Source organism: Ochotona curzoniae, unplaced genomic scaffold, assembly GCF_017591425.1.
Source record: "Ochotona curzoniae isolate NIBS_2020 unplaced genomic scaffold, NIBS_Ocur_1.0 contig_3819, whole genome shotgun sequence".
NCBI classification, from domain to species: domain Eukaryota; kingdom Metazoa; phylum Chordata; class Mammalia; order Lagomorpha; family Ochotonidae; genus Ochotona; species Ochotona curzoniae.
In genome coordinates, this window is record NW_024466004.1 from 1291385 (window position 1) to 1312076 (window position 20692).

Genomic DNA, 20692 nt, shown 5'->3' on the forward strand with positions numbered 1-20692 from the left:
GTGAGTACGGCTTTGCCGAGAAGGTGGTGGAGGGCATGTTCATCATCGTCAATTCCATCACCATCAAGATTCACTCGAAGGCCTTCCACGCCTCGTTGGAATTGTGGCAGCTGCAGGGCTATAGTGTGAACCCCAACTGGCAGCAGAGTGACCTGCGCCTGACTCGCATCACCGACCCCCGCAGAGGAGAGGTGACAGCCCAGGCATCGCAGGGGCGGTGGGGAGAGGGGAGCCAAAGGAGGACTGATTCTTAAAGGACATTACTCTTGCTTGGGCGGTTTCTCCTGATGTTCCGTATTCCTGGGAACCCCAGTGCACTTTGTGTCTGGTGATACTGAGACACCTTTCGCTTCGTTACGGGTCTCTGACCACTGGCTGCTCACAGCTAGGATCTCGATCGAGAACTGTGGGAGGCTGGCTTGCCAGTCTGTTTCCTTTGTACTTCCTGCCTCTTGGTTCATTTCACCCATGGCATGAAGGGATTCTCTCCTTCCAGGTGTTAACATTTAAGGAGATAACTTGGCAAACCCTTCGCATCGAGGCGGATGCTACAGACAGCGGTGATCAGGAGCCAGTCACCACGCCGCTGAGGCTCATCACCAACCAAGGCAGGATCCAGATAGCCCTGAAGAGAAGAGTGAGTGTGTTCTCTGCCCTCGGGAAGGTGTTCGTGCCCATCTTTTATTCTTCCACACAGCCCTAGATTCAGTGTCCCTGTGTTGTTCAGAATGTTCCTGTCCCCTCAATTGACATGCAAAGGGGAAGGCTCTGCGGCTCAGTGTTGCACAGTGTCCACAGGAGGGAGGGAACTTTTCCATAGCTCTGTCCTCCATCCACTATGCTTGACATCGTTATGGGCACCTAGCAGTTCATTTAACTGTTGCTGCTTGGTTGTTCATCAAGAGAACTTCAGTAGTTTGGTAAGTAATTGAAAATCCACCTCTGAAACTGATTGGGCAACAGTCAGCTTGAGGCATTGGGATGGTGTAAGATGATAAACCTCATATTTTCTTTGGCTCCTTTAGACCAAAGATTGTAATGTGATAGCCTCCAAGTTGATGTTCCTGTTGGATGACCTGCTCTGGGTGCTAACAGACTCACAGCTCAAGGCCATGATGAAGTACGCTGAGTCACTGAGCGAGGCCATGGAGAAGTCAGCCCAGCAGAGAAAGAGCCTGGCTCCTGAGCCTGTACAGGTTAGAAACCTAACAGACACCCTTGCTGGGGCTGGGGAAGGAGGTGGAGCAGACCTAATTCAGACTTACGTAGGCAGGAGCAATACTTTGGTTTGTTCGGGAGATTTTTCATTTGCTTCTGGATGATTTTAGGCTTTGCCCATACCTCTGATTTTTTTTTTTTCATTCTGTTCATTGGATAATTCCAGTGTTTTAGGAATATGATGTTAGTCCCTAGAGAAGAAAAGTGGACTAAGCTTTTCCTGTCCTTGGGGCTGTCATCACTGTCTGGAAATGTGAACCATCAACAAGCTGTAATATTGTGTGATCACTGCTACAGCATGAGCAAGCATTGTGCCCAAAGAGCTCAAACCAGAGGTGTGTCACTGTGCAGGCTGAATGACGGCACTTAGGAAAGACTTCCCAGAGGAGGTGTTTTGTTATCTGTGAGCTAAATCGTATGGTTGAGAACTTGGAGTGCATTTCATATCTCATTACAGTGCTCCAGCAGTTACGAGGCTAATGAATTAGGTGGGCAGTTAGACTTTGAGTTCCTTGAGTTGGAGTTGGCTCCAGACCTACGTGAACTGCTAGGTCAACAGTTAGAAGCAAGGGCATTTTGCTAAATTGTGATTTTATTCAAACTGGGCTGCAGCGTGAAGAAAGCCTCTGAAGGATCATCTCAGCCACTGGACTTGTTGTTTTTCTCTCTGTCACATGTAGATCACTCCACCTGCTCCCAGTGCCCAGCAGTCCTGGGCCCAGGCATTTGGTGGCAGCCAGGGCAACAGCAACAGCAGCAGCACCCGCCTCAGCCAGTACTTTGAGAAATTTGATGTGAAAGAGTCCTCCTACCACCTGCTCATCTCCCGCCTGGACCTGCACATTTGTGATGATAGCCAGTCCCGAGAGCCAGGTAGCCCATGAGGCCTGAGCCTGGGCTGGGTGGTCCATGTCACTGTCTAGAGCTGGGCAAAACCTGGGACCGAAGGGTTTTTTTTTACTGAGATGCTCCAGAATACTTTGTTTGAGAACTTGGAAAGAAGCAGTCACCAGGCCTCAGCCATCCTGGGGTGGCTCTCTGTGTTAGGTGGGAGGCAGTGCTCTGTCAGCCTACAGGAGTATAGTGGGACACCAGTTGTGCTTGATCAACTGTAGATTCTGGACCCATTTCCCAAACCCGCTAAATTAGAATCTTCAGGGACAGAGTCCAAGCAATGTGAATTCCCCTCCCGCCTTCCAAAGTCCTTTGGACAATGCTTATGAGGGTTTGAGAATCATGGACCTAAGATTTCAGTGAAGTAAAGGCTGGTGCCATGGTGTAACTAGCTAAATCTCTGCCTGCGGTGCTGGCATCCCATATAGGTGTTGGTTCACACCCCACCTGCTCCACTTCTGATCCAGCTCCTCCCTGCGTATGTCCTGGGAAAGCAACAGAGCATGGCCTATGTTTTTGAGCCCCTGTACTCATGTTGGAGACTAGGAAGAGGCTCCTGTCTTTGGCCCAGCCCAGCTTTGACCATTTGGGGAGTGAACTAGCGTGTAGAAGGTCTTTCTCTCTGTCTCTCCTTCTCTATCTGTAACTTGGCCTTTCCAATAAAAACACATAGATATTTAAAGAAAAAAATAGTTTGAGGAAAATAAATTCAGCTGTAGGAAACCTCAGTGTAATCAAGCTTTTGAGTCACTTTAGGTGTTTATTGTGTGCAATTTTTACCAAGTAGAGATGTTTTGCTGTGTTCTTCTCATGCTTAGAGCGATGGTGCTGTGTACACCCACACAAATGTTCAGAATAAAAATAAATGAAATTAACTCATTTCTTTCCTTGATGAGCCTTTGGGAAATCACTTAACCTCTTGCTTTAACCTTTCTGGGTTTCCTCATTTGTGAAGCTGAATTACATCACATCCTGTTTCCTCGCAGATTGTCCTTAGGCTCAAAGGAGATAGCATACTGAGTTTGGAGGGCCTTATTTGTAGGCGAATATTAAGTATTACTCTTACTCTGCTGTCTCTTCCTTCAATGCTGTCCCTTTATACTGCCCCAGGCTGCCAGCTCCTGGGCTTCGATGCTCACACATGGTAGATGATTCTCTGTCCATTTTATTTTCTCTGAAGGCTGTGTTTTCCTTTCTGGGAGAGCTAGCCTCAGTGTCCATGGCGGCCCCACCTGTTCTTCTTCTTCCTGGGGACCACACAAGCATTGCATCTCTGTCCGATGCATGAGTGATGGCCACTCCTCTCCATGCTCATTCTGAGAGGAAAGGAAGAGGAAACAATAGCTCTTTGCTGTTGATACCAAAGGAAATCATTGACCCACCTGCTCATTCTGGAAGCTCATCACTGTTATTTTCTTTGGTTATTTCTTCCAAGGTCTTTGATTTTGTTTGTTTGATGATTGATTTTTAATTCTTTCAAAAGTCTTAATTAACAATACATTATTGGGAGCTTGGCGAGATAGCTCAGCTAGCTAATCCTTCATTTTCAAGTGCCAGAATCCCATATGGGTGCTAGTTTGTGTCCTGGCTGCTCCACTTCTCATCTAGCTCTGTGATTGTGGACTGGGAAAGCAGTAGAGGATGGCACAAAGCCTTGGGGCCCTGCAGTCACATGAGAGACCCAGAGGAAGCTCTAGGTTCCTGGCTTCGGATCAGCTCAGCTCTGGCTATTGTGGTTATTTGGGGAGTGAACCAGTGGATGGAAGATCTTTATCTCTGTTTCTCCCTCTCTATGTACATCTGCCTTTCCAATAAAAATGAATATTTTAAAAATAAAGTGTGTTATTGGGTGTCTCTCCTTTCAGGAGACACCCCGTCTTCAGGATCTTCCTTCTTCTGTTCATATTCACTTGTTCACCTCACAAATAAAACTTACCTTGTGTATGAGGAAAAAAAAGGGTAAGAGGGTGCATTATTAAGAGTTTCAGTCTGTTGTAGAATTTTGGTGTGTGAGTGCTAGCATCATAAAATCTACCCTAAAAGGATAATAACTGTGGTTTTTTCATTTTTTTTTCTTTATTTATTTTGAAAGGCAGAGTGACACAGGGACACAGAGGGAGGGGGAGACAGAGAAATAGGTGTCCCATATGCTGGTTTACTCTCCAAATGGACCGCAGTACCCGGAGCTGGGCCAGCTTGGAGCTGGAGCCAGAACTCCTGCAGGTCCCCCACATGGATGTCAGGGGCCAACATCGCTGCCTTCCAGGTGCATCAGCAAGAAGCTGGATCAGAAGTGGAGTAGCTAGGGCTTGAAGTGGCACTCCAGTATGGCGTGGTAGTATTAATGATTTAACCCATTGTTCCTCAATGCTGACCCCGTTTTTATTTATTTTTCTTTTAAAGAGTTATTTATTTTGAAAAGTTACAGAGAGAGTGGGGAGAGAAGTACTGGGAGGAGAGTCATCTTCTAGCCACTGGTTTTCTGTCTTGATGGTTGCAATGGCCAGGATGGGTCAGGCTGAAGCCAGAAGGTAGGAGCTTCATTTGGGTCACCCACATGGGAGGCAGGGGCCCCAAACACTTGGGCCACTCACTGCTGCTTTTATTAGGCCATTGGCAGGGAACTGGATTGGAAGTGGAGAGCCAGGATATGGACTGGCACCCATGAGGGATGCCACATTGCAGGTGCTGGCTGTCCCTACTATGTCTCAACACCAGCCCCTCTTCATTTCTTTTATGAAGCCAAATCTACTTGGCGGATGAACTATTTGTAGCTATGGGGATGATTCCCAGAAATGGTATATTCCTCACTATAGGATCATTAATGGGGAGAGTTCTTACAGCTTTGACTCCTCTCCTTGCAGGTGGGGAGAGAAGTGAAGGGAAAGCTAGGCAGTACAGGAGGGACTCTAAGATTCTGTGGGATTATTCTGTCCTGTAGAGTAGCCATTAATCGCATGTGAGTGTGTCATAAGGCAACTGGAGACATCTTGCAAGTGTGACAGAAAGTTTGAATTTCAAAGATGTTGAATTTTAAAAAAGTGCTAAATACCGCAATAATTATTTTCATTTTGAATGCCTATTTAGATGGGTATATTGGATATTTGGGTATATTGGCTTATATTTTAAAATAAACTATCTTTTTAATAATTAAAAAATTTACAGAGAGAAGGAGAGACAGAAAATTCTTTCATCTGCTGGTTCATTCCCCAAGTGGCCAAATTAGAACTTGCATCTATATGGGAATCCTGGAGTGTGCAAGGCGAGAACTTTAGCCACTAGGCTACCACGACAGGCCCAACACTGCTTATTAAAATCAGAAGCTCCTTCATCTGTCAGAGTGGAATGGCAATGGATGCTTGATGGGGAGAAGAGTTATCACCTGCCTCTTTCTGTTTTCCTTCAGGATCAAGCATGCGGGCCCCAAATTCCCTTTGTCGCTCTCTCTTAAGCATGGCCTGTCCTGGGCCCACCAACTAACTAAAGAATTTCAGTCACTCATTTATATATCCTGTTTACCATTTATGTCTTGTGTTTGCAATTATATTGGTCATTGTTAACCACATTTGATTTCAATTATAAACTATATTATTTTAAAGATTTGTCTCTTTGAAAGAGTTACAGAAGGACAGAAGAGACACACCTTGGGCAAGAACTTCCATCTGCTGGTTCATTCCTAAAATGTCTGCAATAGCAAGGGCTGAGCCAGGCGAAAGCCAAGAACCAGCAGCTTCATCCATATTCTCACTTGGGTGGGACTCAGACCAGCTGCTTTCTCAGGTGCTTTAGCAGGGAGCTGGATCAGAAATGGAGTAACTGAGAGTGGAACTGGTGGCCAGAAGGATGTTGGCACTGCAGACAACTGCTTAACCAACATGCTACAGTACTGGCCTCTGTTTTATTTTAATGATACATTTATTTGAAACTCAGAGCTACAGAGACAGGGAGAAAAAAATTTTTAAAAGATTTATTTATTTATTTTAAAGACTTTAAAAAAAATTTATTGCCAAGTCAGATATACAGAGAGGAGGACAGAGAGGAAGATTTTTAGTCCAATGATTCATTCCCCAAGTAGCTACAATGGTTGGAGCTGAGCCAATCCAAAGCCAAGAGGCAGGAGCTTATTCCAGGTCTCCCATGTGGGTGCAGTGTCCCAAGACTTTGCGCCGTTCTCTACTGCTTTCGCAGGCCACAAGCAGGGAGCTGGATAGACGCAGGGCTGCTTGGATTAGAACCGGCACTCATATGGGATTCCGGGCATGCTCAAGGCGAGGACTTTAGCTACTAGGCCACCACGCTAGGCCCGATTTATTTATTTTCATTTAAATGATAGAGTTACAGAGAGAGGAAGGGAGAGGCTTCTGATGGTTGATTCATTCCCTAAATGGCCACAATGGCTGGGACGGGGCTGGGCTGGTCCAAAATCGGGAACCAGGAGCTTTTTCCTGGGCTGCCGTATGGATGTAGGACCCCAAGGACTTGAGCCATCTTCTGCTGCTTTCCAAGGCACATTAGTAAGGAGCTGGATTGGAAGTGGAATAGCCGGGACTTGTGGGATGCTGGTGGTGCAGTCATAGGTTTAACATGATAAGCCATAGTGCTGGTCCCGAGACAGCGACTTTTCCACCCACTGGTTCGTTTTGCTGATAACCACAAAGACCAGGGCTGAGCCAGGAGTAAGTCAGGAGCTTCTTCTGGTTCTCACTCATGAGTGCAATGGGCTAAACAGTTGGACCATCTTCTTCTGAGTTTCGTGGGCTGTTAGTAGAGAGCTTGACCAGAAGTGACACAGCCAGGACTTGACGCAAGCCATGGCCCATGTGCGGTGTTGGTGTTAGAGGCTATAGCCCTTCTTGCTAAGCCACAAAGCCAGTCCCTAAGCTGCTTTAATGTGTTCAATCCAGGTATTCTGTTGTTATTTTAGCTCCAAATAGTGTTAGTAGGGAACCCTCTTCCTACCATAGCTCGAGTCATATAGTTCCAACTAAGGTGATACTACCACCAAATGTCAAAAGTGACTTTTATTAACCTTATTCAGATATAATTTACTACCACACAATTTACTTTGTTAGAATGTACAACTCTGGGCCCGGTGATCGTGTAGCAAGCTAAGCTTCTGTCTCTGGCTCTAAGTAGAGGATTTTCAGTTCACTACTCAGTCTTGAAGTCCCACAGACAGAGATGGCCTGCAGGTGCCTGCTAGATGCCATTGGCTGCCTTCCTCGTGTTATTTATGACTGAGTCTGTGATTTGAACTTTGAGAATGAACTTAAAATATTTTATGGTTTATTTAATTCTCATTATTACTCAACTCATTGTTAATCTAGTTAAATGTTGAAATGTTGACAGTAAGTGAATGTACAGTAGCCAGTTTAAGTTATTTTCTTATATAAAAAGTTAAATTTACTAAAAATAAATGTAGGAAATAAAATGCTTAATGTTTTTACTTTGTTAAATAATTTGAATTAAAATTTTGATTATATTGCTATTAGGCATATAAATTACTCATTTGTATATATAATTTGATGTGTTACAATTTTTAAAATTCATTCTATTTTTTATTGGAAAGTTAGATTTACAGAAAGAAGGAGAGACAGAGAGAAAAATCTTGCATCTGCTGGTTCATTCCCCAAGTAGCTGCAGTGGCCAATCTGAAGCCAGGAACCTCTTCACGGTCTCCTTAGCAGGTGCAGGGTCCCAAGGCTTTGGGCCATTCTCTACTGCTTTCCCAGGCCACAAGCAGGGAGCTGGATGGGCAGTGGAGCAACCGGGATTTGATCTGGTGTCCATATGGGATCCTGGCGTGTGGAAGGCAAGTACATTAGCCATTAGGCTACCACACCAGACCCTGGCATCTTACAGTCTAAGTAAAGGGATTATAATAAAAACTATCAACAAATATAAAGTTAAAATATTGATAGCTTTGCATTTTTTAATTAAAAAATGCTTAAATATATCGGATTGCCAAAGAGAGAGAAATGGATATATAGAGAAAAGTGTCCTCCTGTGCTTTGCTTGCCAGAGGCCTGCAGCAGCCAGGAGCTTGGAACCCCATCCAGGCCTGCCCTCTGGGATGCAGACCCAGGTGCTTGCTGCCCACCGGGGTGTGGATTAGCAGAGAGCTGCAGGCTGGCGCCGAGGCCAGACTTGATCATAGGCACCCTCATATGATGTGGGAATCCCAAGCAGCATTTTGGCTGCTCAGTTAGCTGCCTGTCTCTGCTTTAATTTTTCAACTCAAAAAACTAATGTTTCCTAGCCCTGCCTTAAATAGAAGAGTAAAATTTCTGTGTGTTCTTTTTTGTGTATAAAGCACACACATCTATATAGTTCCTCAATAGATACATGGTGTATCTGTGGTATTAAAATTTCACCGAGAATGGGCAATTAGGGAAAAAACAAAGTGTCTGAAAAGGCACTGATGATGGAAGTGAGACTGAGGAACAGAAACATGGGCACAGGTGTGCCCAGAACACGGGGCAGTGAAGCCTAGAATGGATGCAACAAAAATGTCTGTTTGTTGAGGTGTTACAGCTTACACCAGGGAGACGCCCCCAGCATTTCCCTTCGGTCCTTTCCTTGGTGTTGCCCCTCTTGTTTATTGAGCATCTACTACCTGCAAGGCTCTATGCTAGATACAGTAATAGAGGACAAGGCAGAAGTGCAGAAGAGGCTGGGCCAGACAGCGCATGGATGTGAAAGAAAGGGTTCCTGCACAGCTCTGCAGCCTCATTGGAGGGATAGGGCAAACATGGGAAGTTCGTTCATGCGGACACAAATGACACTCCAAGAAAAGCATAGTGTAGTATTTGACTTACTGTTCTGATTCCAGTTCTCTTGCAGTATTCTGTATATTTGAGAATGTCCCTGCTTGCAGTCTTTGCTTTAGCATCCATGCCTGCTTGGAATGCATAGTGATAATTCCCTAATGTCACAGCTTCAGTTCTGAGGCCCAGGTAGAAGTGTGGAGGGTTCTGCATGTTGGCAAGTTGGCTTCTGCTTCTCCTGCCTTGTGTTGAGGGATCGGGGTACTCATTTCATTAGGCCTGGGGGAGCCTGAGTCAGGGTTGTAGAGTGGGTCCATGAGAAGGCTGGACTGGGGACTCCTGAGTCCTGAGTTCAGAAACTTCTGCCTGTCTAGAAACTGTAAAGCTTGGCATGTTTCTTTTCGCAGTAAGTTATGGAGAAAATGGGGGCATACCTTATAAAATTCTTCTAGAACATGTTCATTGGCTATTGCTACTATAAGGAGAAGTGTGTCAGCTGACATCAGAGCCTTTTAGCTGCACTGGGCTTTGGACCTGACCTTCAGAGCTCTTTGAACTGCTTGAATTGGTACTTAGGCTCCTGTGTTTCTTCTGCTGCCATTCACCTGTATTTTTCTCTTATAGGTGTCTCTGCCAACAGACTCATGGGTGGTGCCATGCAGCTTACCTTCCGCAAGATGGCATTTGACTATTACCCCTTCCACCGGGCAGGTTAGGAGAATTCTCAATGGGGTCAGTTCTAATGTGGCCCAAAGTACTGAGGGCAGATTCGCTGGTTCATCTCCACCAAGGGGAAGGTGCCAAAGACAGCTGCACATGCTCAGAGAGGCACCAGAGACCTCCCCTGTCGGGAGGACACATAGGAACTTACAGTGTCTACTCTTGGGGAGTCTCCATGGTGATGAGAGCAGGTGGGAGGGGAGGCAGTGCCCAAGATGCTGCTCTTGCTATTAGCCTCAGCCCCTTATGCCACTGGCTTTACTGCCTCTGCAGTAGTCCATACTCAAAGAGGACAACAGTCGGCAGCCGGCTTTCAGGAACCATAGGGAAGTATCACCACGGGATGCTGAAGAGCTTGGGAGTTCTCATCGTGTAAGTTTTCCTTAACCCAGAAGATTCTGGATTCAGGGGTGAGGGATCAGTTTCTGAACATGCATATAACTGACAAAGTCAGCAATGCCATGACGGGTCATGATCTAAGCTGAATACCATTGTGCTTCTCTGTTGCCCAGGCGATAGCTGCAAACACTGGGTCCGGCACTGTGAGGCCATGGAGACGCGAGACCAGTGGGCCCAGAAATTGGTGATGGAATTTCAGAATAAAATGGAGAAGTGGCATGAGGAAACTGGTGTGAAACCACCCTGGCACCTGGGAGTAGACTCACCCTTCCGGAGGAAAGCAGGTGAGTCAGGAGGGACCCCTGCTGTAGGCCTCTTGCCATTTAACTGAATAACCACTGGGGTCAAGCAATGGGCGAGTTCACTAGAGAAGCAGGGGCAGAGAAATCTTCCACCCACTGATTTATTCCCCAAATGTTTGTACTGGTAGAAATTGGGTCTGTCCAAAGCCAGGAGCCTAGAGTCCTCCTCCACATCTCCCACATAGGTGCAGGAGCCCTGGGATTTGGACCAACCTCTGCTGCCTTCCCAGACACATGAGCAGGAGGTTGAATTGGAAGTGGAGCAGCTGGGTTTTGAACCAGTTTGTATTCATATGGGATGCTGTCACTGCAGGCAGAGGCTTAAGCCAATATGCCACTGTGCTGCGCCCAATTTGTTTGTTTTCCTAGAATCCTGTTTGTTCCCAGAGTTGGCCACATTGTTGAAGAGAAGTTGTCATCATCTCTGTTCACTCAGCTGATGCCTTGCTCTTAAGGGGAATGTAATTTTTGAGCTTCCTCCATGAGCAAGACAGTGATAGCGGTCTATTTTACACTTAATGTTAATGATCTGAGAGTTGAACATACCTGATCCTCATGCCCACCTTTTGTGTCTTGACTTAGATTCTCTGTCCAGTCCTCGGAAGAACCCGCTTGAGAGAAGCCCCTCCCAGGGCCGGCAAGCTCCCTTTGGACCCCCAGCGTGGAATCGCCTGCGCTCCAGCTGCGTAGTAGTCCGAGTCGATGACCTGGACATCCACCAGGTGAGGACATGGCGCAGCCTAGTTGGAAAGGGATAGGACATTCAGCTGGAAGGCCCCTGGGGTGGAATGAGCTGAGCGGAAAAATTTAGGGGCTGCCCACCACCCATGTAGGTTTGTGGATTGATCGTTCTGTTTCTGAGCATGGCTGCTCATGTGGGGGCTTAGACATCTCAGGGCATCTCCTGCTGCTGCTTCCTGCTGAACACGCTGACTTGGCTAATGGTGGGAGGCAGTGGTGGGAATGCTGGGAGCATGGGGATACTTCAAAAAGCTCATAGAGCGATTCAATTAAAAGAGAAGCTTATTGTGGTTGTAAACAGTTTATGAACTCTATGCCAAGAGTTTTCATCATCTGCAGTTAGGAACTTCATAGGACCCTTTGTATGCCTGGATTTTGACATTTTTGGTACCAGAGTAAACTTTCTCTCTTTTTAAAAAAAGATTTATTATTATTATTATGTTAAAGTCAGATATACAGAGAGGAGGAGAGAAGGAGAGAAAGATCTTCTGTCCATTGATTCACTCCCCAAGCAATGGCTGGAACTGAGCTGAAGCCAGGAGTCCGGAGCCTCTTCTGGGTCTTGCACATGGGTGCAGGGTCCCAAGGCTTTGGCCTGTCCTTGACTGCTTTCCCAGGCCATAGCCAGGGAGCTGGATGGGAAATGGAGCTACCAGGATTAGAACCAGTGCCCATATGGGATCCCAGAGCATGCAAGGACAGAACTTTAGCTGTTAGGCTACCGTGCCAGGCCTGTAAACTTTATTTCTAACCTCATTTCTAAATTCCATTGTCTTAAGGACTTGTTGAAGTTCCCCCATACGTGTGAAAATCATTGTGCTCTCTCTGCTCCCTGTATAGCCTCTGGAGGATGCAAGAGGTTGGCATTCCTCAGAGGAGACAGACATCTCTGGATGCTAACCTCAGTTGCGATTGCTTAGGTTTCCACAGCTGGCCAGCCAAGTAAGAAGCCTTCTACACTCCTCTCCTGCAGTCGGAAACTCCACAACCTGCCCACTCAGGTCTCTGCCATCCACATCGAGTTCACCGAGTATTACTTCCCAGATAATCAGGAGCTTCCAGGTGAGCACCTGCTGCTCGCCACCTCTGCCTCCCCCAGGCTCCTGCTGGTTTGTCCACCTGCAGCTGCTGTATATGTCCTCTATCATTGGTAGGAGCTGTAGGTGTTTGAAGTAATTAGCACACCTCCGTAACAAGCTCTGCCTCGTGTTAAGTGTGTAACAACTGCTTTCCCAATGATAAAAAATAAAACGTCAGGTGTTAAGTAAACTTAAGTGGAGCTCTTGCTTTGTCCCTAAGCATCTGTTTTTCTCTCTGCTTCATAGTTCCCTGTCCCAATCTCTATGTTCAATTAAATGGCCTGACGTTTACCGTGGACCCAGTCAGCCTGCTCTGGGGAAACCTCTTCTGTCTGGATTTGTACCACAGCCTGGAACAGTTCAAAGCCATCTACAAGCTGGAAGATTCAAGGCAAAAAGATGAGCACTTGGATATCCGGCTGGACGCCTTCTGGCTGAAGGTAGGCAGAGAGTGGGGCTTTCCTGTCGGGAGCTCCCGTGGCATTTCCCAAGAGGCTGTAATCCACAGTCCCTCTCATGGAAGTCCAGGTCAGCTTTCATGCCTGTATTAACAGTGGGATGCTGAAATAACTCGGATGGCCATGGTTACTTGTTCCATTTCTGTTGCAAGGTAAGCTTCCCGCTGGAGAAGAGAGAACGGGCGGAGCTGCATCGTCCCCAGGCCCTTGTCCTGTCTGCCTCGGGTGTGACTGCCACCAACACACGCCATGCACCGCACTGCAGCTGTCAGGACCTCCAGAGTCTCTTCCGGGCCTTTGCCGCTGCAGAGTTCTTTCATTCCAGTTATGAGCGCTTTCCCAAGGTTCCAGGGGGCTTCAGCCTTCTGCACATGCTCTTCCTGCATCATGCCTTCCAGACAGATGCCCGCCCTCCTCAGCCCAGCACCCTCCCACCCCAGAGACCTAAGGCCTCTCAGGATCTCTGGTCCATCTACTTCACCCAGATTTCCCTGGACTTTGAGGGAACGGAGAACTTCAAAGGCCATGCTTTGAATTTTGTGGCCCCCTTTCCCTTGTCCGTTTGGGCCTGCCTCCCCCTCCGCTGGGAACAAGCCCAGGCACGGAAACTCCTTTCAGCCTCTGAGGGCAGGCTGAAGCCGTCGGCCAGCTTCGGCAGTCCTGGCCAGTCCGAAGCCCTGGCTGCTGACGCTGTGCCCCAACAGAGGTCAAAGACCGAGCATGATTTGAAGAGCCTGTCGGGACTTCCGGAGAGTTGGAAAGAAGGCAGCGGGGGTGTGGACGGCCAGAAGCCCCCCGCGGAGCTCGAGGATGCAGCAGATGTGCACGTGCTCGTGAACTCCCCCGTTCACGTCCGCGTGAGGCTCGACCACTACCAGTACTTGGCACTGCTTCGCCTCAAGGAGGTGCTGCAGGAGCTCCAGGAGCAGCTGGCGAAAGACAAGGAGGCCATGACCGGGTCTCCGCTGCAGAACCAGACCGCTTGCATTGGAGTCCTCTTCCCCAGCGCTGAGGTGGCTCTGCTCATGCAGCCTGCTCCAGGCAGTGTGCATGATACCGACTCTGCGGGTTCAGACACCACCAGCCTCATAGACTCAGAGCTGTCCCCTTCGGAGGAACAGGAACCGAAGTCTGATGCCTCCTCAGACCGGGGCCCAGCAAGCCCTGAGAAGGTTCTGGAGGATGGTAACATTGGCAGTCAGGAGACATCCCAGGAGAGGTCACGTGGCCATGGGGAACTGCAGGACTCAGGTCCCCTGGCACAGCAGATTGTAGGGAAGGGCTCTGAGGCTGTTGAGTCGCTACAGGCAAAGACACCAAGCAGAGCCCAGACCTCTAGCTCACTAGCTATGCAGAAACCCCCAGCTGTCAGGGATCCAGCTATGAACGGACAAGGTGAACTCGTCCCCTTGAAGAATATTGAGGGGGAATTGTCCAGCGCCATTCATATGACCAAGGATGCCACCAAGGAGGCTCTGCATGCCACAATGGACCTCACTAAGGAAGCTGTGTCCCTCACCAAGGATGCCTTCAGTCTGGGAAGAGATCGCATGACCTCCACCATGCACAAGATGCTGTCCCTGCCGCCAGCCAAGTGAGTGTCTGTCTGCCTCTGGCAGCTGTTTCATGGCCTCCTGGTTCTGACCGCCCGAGTGCATTTTTAGATTGCCAAGTGCCATAGAGTCCAGGACAATGCATAGAATACTCTATGTAAATGGGTAGTTTTCTTTTTCTTCTTTATTTCTTTTAAAAATATTTATTCTTTTTATTGGAAAGGCAGATTTTTGGAGAGGAGGAGTGACAGAGAGGAGATATGTTTCATCCACTGGTTCACTCCCCAAATGGCTGTATTGGTCAGAGCTGAGTCGATCTGAAGCTAGGAGCCAGGAGCTTCTTTTGGGTCTGTTATGTGGCTGCAGGGTCCCTGGGCTTTGGGCCATCCTCTACCGCTTTCCCAGGCCATCAGCAGGGAGCTGGATGGGAAGTGGAGCAGTGGGGACTTGAACTGGTGCCCATATGGGATCCCACTTGTAGGTGGAGGATTAGTCAGTTGAACCATTGTGCCAGCCCTAAAAGGGCAATTTTCAAGCAACATTAATTTCTTCTTAGAATCAGATGATGCTGACTTACTATTACTGATAAAGATGGGCTATGGAGACTAGTAGCACTTGTTGTCTGTCTTCCCAGTGGGCTGTTTTGCCGTTTCTTGTGTGTTTGGATCTGCACGGCAGCTTCTTCGTAGGGTGGCTGTAGACATTTCTGTCCTGAGCTATGGCTGAGGGAACAGGCCCTCAGGGAGCTAAGTGCATGCGTTGTCCTGACTCTGCGTCTTGTAAGCAGAGCAGCTGGGGCCTTAGCTGTTCTGCTGAGCCTTACCAGTGACTGCCAGGGCTTTGATAGTTATTATTATTATTATTTCTGCTGAGTCCTTAGTGAGAGCCAAGCTCTGTGTTACATGCTGGAGAGACAGTAGTGGGTAAGCAGAAAACCACTGAAAAGGACAGTGTAGAGAGTGGAGAGTATGGATTTTTCCCCCCCATGGGTGCCTGTAGCTTTAGGCAAGATAATAAAAACTTAGGGAATCTTTGCGGAAACACGTTGTGGTTTCCTGTCTGGGGTGTGAAAAACAGTGATTTTAGAGCTGTTGTCTAGATGAAACGTCTCCAGTGGGTCCCTCAGCAGCGCCTGTGGGTGTGCCACTACCGCCGTGACAGCCAACTAAATGGCAAGAGGAGAGAAAAAGGTAAAGGAGTGAATGTTACATTCGTGCTGGCTGCTGTCTGTGTCAGGCGCTGTCCTACCCCTTGCATCCTTCCAGCAGCCGCCTGAGGTGGCTCCCAGTGTTGCACCCCACCGCTCCTGTTTTACACAGGAAGCAGGGGCTCAGAACACCAGCGGTTGGCTCATGATCCTGCAGCTGGGCAGTTGTGGTCCAGAGGCTGACCGCTTGCCTGGGCACCTGCTCAGCAGGGTGCTGCTGCCTGTCACAAAAGGAGAGAGGCAGGGAGCTGGGCAGAGGAGAGGTGACAAGGACACAGAGGTGTGGGCTGCCCACTCGTTGAAGACAGCAGTAAGGCTCTCCAGACTGCCCACGCTGCTGGCTTGTCGCAGTCCCCCATCTCCCGGTCAGCTTTGTGGTGATGAGATGCCGGCCGCCCACTTCCCTTGAGCGTCTGTGGCTAATCCCTTCCAGTCACTCTCACTTCTCTCAAGGCGTCTTCTCTTTGTCCTGGGCTGTTCTCCTCTTCCTTCGATCCTATAAATGGAAATGCTCCATAATGCTGCGCCATGCATATTCTGATCACTTTTGTCATACTGCTGTTTCTTCTTAATTGATAGGGCTGAGTTGCATCCATTGTGCTGTCAGTGTAGGAAGTGGAAGAATAGAGAGGATCACTAACAGAAAAAGCTGCTAGTTAAGTTCAGGTCTATTGTCTTCCAGTTTTTATATACCTGTATGACATTTGTGTGTTTGTGTGAATGTTTGCATGTGTTTATGCATTTAATATACAGAATTTTTTTGCAACAGAAAATTATTTCTACAGTATTACATCTTGCTTTATTCACTTAGTGTTTTATTGTGAATATTTCCCTCTCCATTTATTGTATTCTTACAGATGCTTGTGTTTATAATTCATTCACCCATTCCACTATTTGTGAATCATTTAGTCTTTTTCCAGTTTTTCTTAGGTAGAACCAGTGCTTTGTTAAATGTTCTTGTTTATGTGATCAGCATTTTTTCATATGATACATATATAAACATGTGTTTTACATATGAATAAAAACTTAGAAGTGAAATTTTGGTTCAATGGCAGCAAACATCTTTAAAGTTTTGCTGAATTTATCAGCTTTTGTACCAGTCTGTGCCTTTGAATACTTTCTCCCTAGATTGTTTTATCCCTGTCTTCACGTCAGTCTGTATTTTCAGTTCTAACCTTGTTCTGTTACCATGTTCTTTATTTAAAGCTACCTATTGGACATGGCTCCACATAGATTTCCTAAGGTGCCTCAGCCTCACAAAGAGAAAATTAAATTCCTGGAGTGAGAGCCCAGTGATGAAGGTGCCATCCGGCGTCAGAATCTCTGGTCTTGGTGCTGGATCCGGCTCCTGCCTGCCATGTGTAGGGTCTGCTCATGCAGACCCTACACGAGGCAGGTCAATGAATCAGCCAATCGATCAACTAGCCAATCAATCTTTGGTCAAAACAAAACAAAGCTAAATTCCTTATGCCTTCTTTTTGGTTGTAACATTCACCTGTTCATCCAAGTGCTACATTTTAGCTGTCTGCCTCCAGCTCATTTGTTGTGTGCTAACTGAATTCCTCCATCGATGGCTCTCAACTTCGAATGTGCGTGGGAATCCCTAGAAGATGTGGAGAGCGAGTACAGCACTCGCCCGCAGTTCCGTATTCAGTAATCACGCATATTTGTGAGAATCTGCTTTTCTTTTCTTTTTTTTTTAAAGATTTATTTTTTTATTTTTATTGGAAAGGCAGATATACAGAGAGGAGAGACAGAGAGGAGAATCTTCCGTCCGATGATTCACTGCCCAAGTGAGCACAACGGCCGATGCTATGCCGATCTGAAGCCAGGAGCCTCTTCCGGGTCTCCCACGCGGGTGCAGGGTCCCAAAGCTTTGGGCCGTCCTTCACTGCTTTCCCAGGCCACAAGCAGGGAGCTGGATGGGAAGCGGGGCTGCCAGGATTAGAACTGGCGCCCATATGGGATCCCAGGTGTGCAAGGCGAGGACCTTAACCACTGTGCCACCGCGCCGGGCCCGAGAATCTGCTTTTCTAACAAACTGTTGATGGTTCTGCTGCTGCCAGGACCACATTTCAAGGCCACTGCCTTGGGGAATCTCACATCAGTGTTTCCTATCTGTTTCCACAGGTGTACTGTTTTAGTGAATTACTGATTGATGCTGGAGATCTTTCCCTCTCTAGCTTGTCTGAAAAAGCTGAGGCTGATTTCCTAAAACACAGGAGTGATCTTGTCAGTTCCCAACTCCAGAACCTTTAGTCTGCTTCCTGCTCCCTCTGGAGTTCAGGGTTAAACTTCTTGGTGAGGCATAATCAGTTGTAGTATAACCATATGGCATTTTGTAGTTTTCAAAACATTGCTTAAATAATCTCATTTAAACTATCAATTATTTATTGGAAATTCAGAATTACAGAGAGAAAAGGAGAGACAGAGACTTTCCATCTTCTGATTTACTCCCCACGTGGCAGCAAGCGGCTGGGGCCGGGCCAGACTGAAGCCTAGAGCTGCTCCTAGGTTCCCCATGTGGATGCGGGGGCCCAAGCACTTGGACCTGTCTTGTGCTGCTTTCCCCAGGCACATCAACAGGGAGCTGAATCACAGCTGAAGCAGCTGGATCAGAAACTGGTGCACAAAAGGGATGCCGGGGTCACAGGCAGCCTCTCGGCTCTGTCATACCACAATGCTGGTCCCGGTAGGAAATGTTTTATGCAAGGTTTTCTGTAATCCGGCTGCGGCCCATGTGGTAAAGTGAATAAATGCTTAATGGGAAGTTAGGAAACTTGGTAATTGCCTGGTAGTTGTACCTGTAGGTATGAGCTTGGATTGGGTTAGAAAGATAGCCAAGGCATCCTCTTGCTGTGCTAGGCCTTTCTAACTGTATCTTCTGATGGTCTTAACTGTGCTGCAGCATGGCCAGGTCCTTCCTCGTCTCTGAGGGTGCCTTTTGGTTCTGGCTCTGTGTGTGTTTCCTGTAGAATGCCTCCCCCCGCCCCGCCTCCCCCATCTCGTTCCTTCAAGTGTGGTGTGCTTTCACACAGCCTTCCCCTTCTCATTAGCCTCTGAATTGTGTGGCTGACTCCCATGTAAAGTGATGCATTTACAACTCCCCTCTCTCCTAATAGAGTTGAATTGTTTGAGACAGAGTACACCTGTCTCAGTGTACCCACCCCCACCCCTCCCTCATGCCTGGTAGGGAGCCTTGCCATACAGAAGCTATTCAGTAAATATGAAGGGCTTCAGAAAGTTCATGGAAAATGTAATTAAAAAGATTCTGTGTTTCCCAGGAACTTTTTGAAGCCCTCTTGTACTTACAGAATGCATACAAGTGGTTTCAGATGCCATTCAGCCATTTGCCAGCACCAGGATCTCTTCTGTATGTAGAATGATGCTGAATAAGCATGGTATTTAATGGTAACCATTTATGCCCAAGTAAGAGGGTCCAGAAAAGCTAACAGTTGAAAAATGACTTCATCCCTTTTATCGCAGGAGCTGGAGGACAAGTGTAAACCGTGTGAGCCAAGGAGGAAGGGGGTGGGAGCGCACAGGCGCATCTAAAGGCCCATCTGTGCTCCTTGTTTTCTTCGCAGCAGGGAGCCGACGGTCAGGACTGAGGAGGGACTGGCAGCCCCAGTGAGTGGAGGCGCTGCCCGCCTGCGACTTTTCTCCATGAAGAGGACAGTATCTCAACAGTCATTCGATGGCATCTCCTTGGATAGCAGTGGCCCCGAAGACCGGATTTCAGTGGACAGCGATGGCAGTGACAGCTTTGTGATGCTCCTGGAGGCTGGTATGTGGCAACAGAGCCCGAGGGGGCTGCAGGGGCCAGGGTCAGTTCTCACCCACTCCACATGTTCAGGAGGAGCCAAGACTGCCTACTGCAGACATTCTCGCAGTCAAAACAAGCCAGGATGTTCTAGTGGATTTGTTGAGATTGCCTTTATTTCTGTATCCTAGATTATTGCTTATCTGTGATCTGTGTCACAGAAATATTTAAATCAGATTTTAGCTGCAGCAATATCATTAGTTTGTGGTTGGTTTCAGTTTTGAGTAGTATAGTCGAATTTTTGTTTTCACTTTTTATTGGACAATAAATATGAGCTTCTTGTCTGTTGACAGGAACAAGTAACTTTTAAAAATTAAATCAATTCAACTGTGAAGTTACATTGTTGTGTAAGCTTATTGAAATAGAAACTTAAAGGATCCCTTAATATGATCTAAAGAGTGAATGTGTGTTTTTAATTGGATATTGACAAATTATGATGGTATATACTGTGGGATACCAAGTGCTCCCATATGTATACAGTCTGTAATTTTTGATTCAAGCAAGTGTATTCATCACTTCCAAACACTTACCATTTCTTCTTCATGTCTGGTTGGAGCATTGTGACCTCTGACCTACATCTCCCCATCTCTCCCAGTCCCCAAACCCTGGTGACCACCAGTCTGCTCTCTGCTTCTGTATGCTCAGTTGCTTTAGGCTGGGGTTGAAGACGGACAGGTAGATTTTGTCTTTCTGTGTCTGATTTATGTTGTTTAGTATAATGTCCTCCAAACTTACCCATGTTGGGGAAAATGATAGGCTTTCCTTCTTTTTTTGCAAAATTGTATTGTATATTTTCTTTTTCAAAATTATATTGATTTAAAACTTCTGTTTTTTTTATTTGAAATAGTGAGTTGGGGAATAGAGAGAGAAAGAGAGTTAAAGAGAGAGAGAAAAGTGAGGAAGCGAGAGAGAGAGGGAAGGGGGAAGTTCTCTGGTTTAGTTCAAATGCTGAGGTTGGGCCAGAGCAAGGCTGGGAGCCAGCGGGTCCACATGGAGGGGAGAGGGCAGGGGCTTCAGTGCTTGAGCCATCATTGCTGCCTGCCAGGGTACTCATGAGCAGGAAGCTGGAACTGGCAAGCAGGGGCTCAAGCCTAAGTTTTCTGTTGTGGGATTCAGGCACTGCAAATGGAGTTAAAAAAAAAAGTTATTTATCAGGCAGAGTTAAAAGAGACAGAGAAATCTTCTCTCTACTGGTTCTGTTGGTTCCCCCCCAAATGGTCAAAACGACCAGAGCTAGGCCAGCATGAAGCTAGGAACTTTACTGGCATCTCCCCTGGTGGGTTCAGGGGTCCAAGTATTTGGGCCATCTCAGACTGCTTTGCCAGGCCTTAAACAGGGAGGTGGATCGGAAGTGAAGCAGCTGGACTCCAGCCTGTCCCCATATGGGATGATGGTACCTCTTTGTAGGCTTTCCCTGCCATGCCATGGCACCAGTACCTCCAAGTAGCATCTTAACCATGATACCAAAAGTGTGTCTGTACCACATTTCTTTTTTTTTGAAGATTTATTTTCTTTTTATTAGAAAGTCAGA

General features: G+C 47.2%; 1 protein-coding gene across 1 annotated transcript in view; it reads left to right on the forward strand.

The window, feature by feature from the left end:
* The window catches only part of UHRF1BP1 (UHRF1 binding protein 1), a 66341-nt gene that overhangs the window by 34199 nt on the left and 11450 nt on the right, over positions 1-20692 (forward strand). The window contains exons 5-15 of the mRNA XM_040983225.1: positions 2-191; positions 497-637; positions 1026-1196; positions 1899-2091; positions 9504-9590; positions 10112-10282; positions 10883-11022; positions 11962-12103; positions 12367-12560; positions 12731-14172; positions 18929-19125. Coding sequence (XP_040839159.1) covers positions 2-191; positions 497-637; positions 1026-1196; positions 1899-2091; positions 9504-9590; positions 10112-10282; positions 10883-11022; positions 11962-12103; positions 12367-12560; positions 12731-14172; positions 18929-19125 — 3068 coding nt within the window. The remainder of the gene's footprint in view (position 1; positions 192-496; positions 638-1025; positions 1197-1898; positions 2092-9503; positions 9591-10111; positions 10283-10882; positions 11023-11961; positions 12104-12366; positions 12561-12730; positions 14173-18928; positions 19126-20692) is intronic.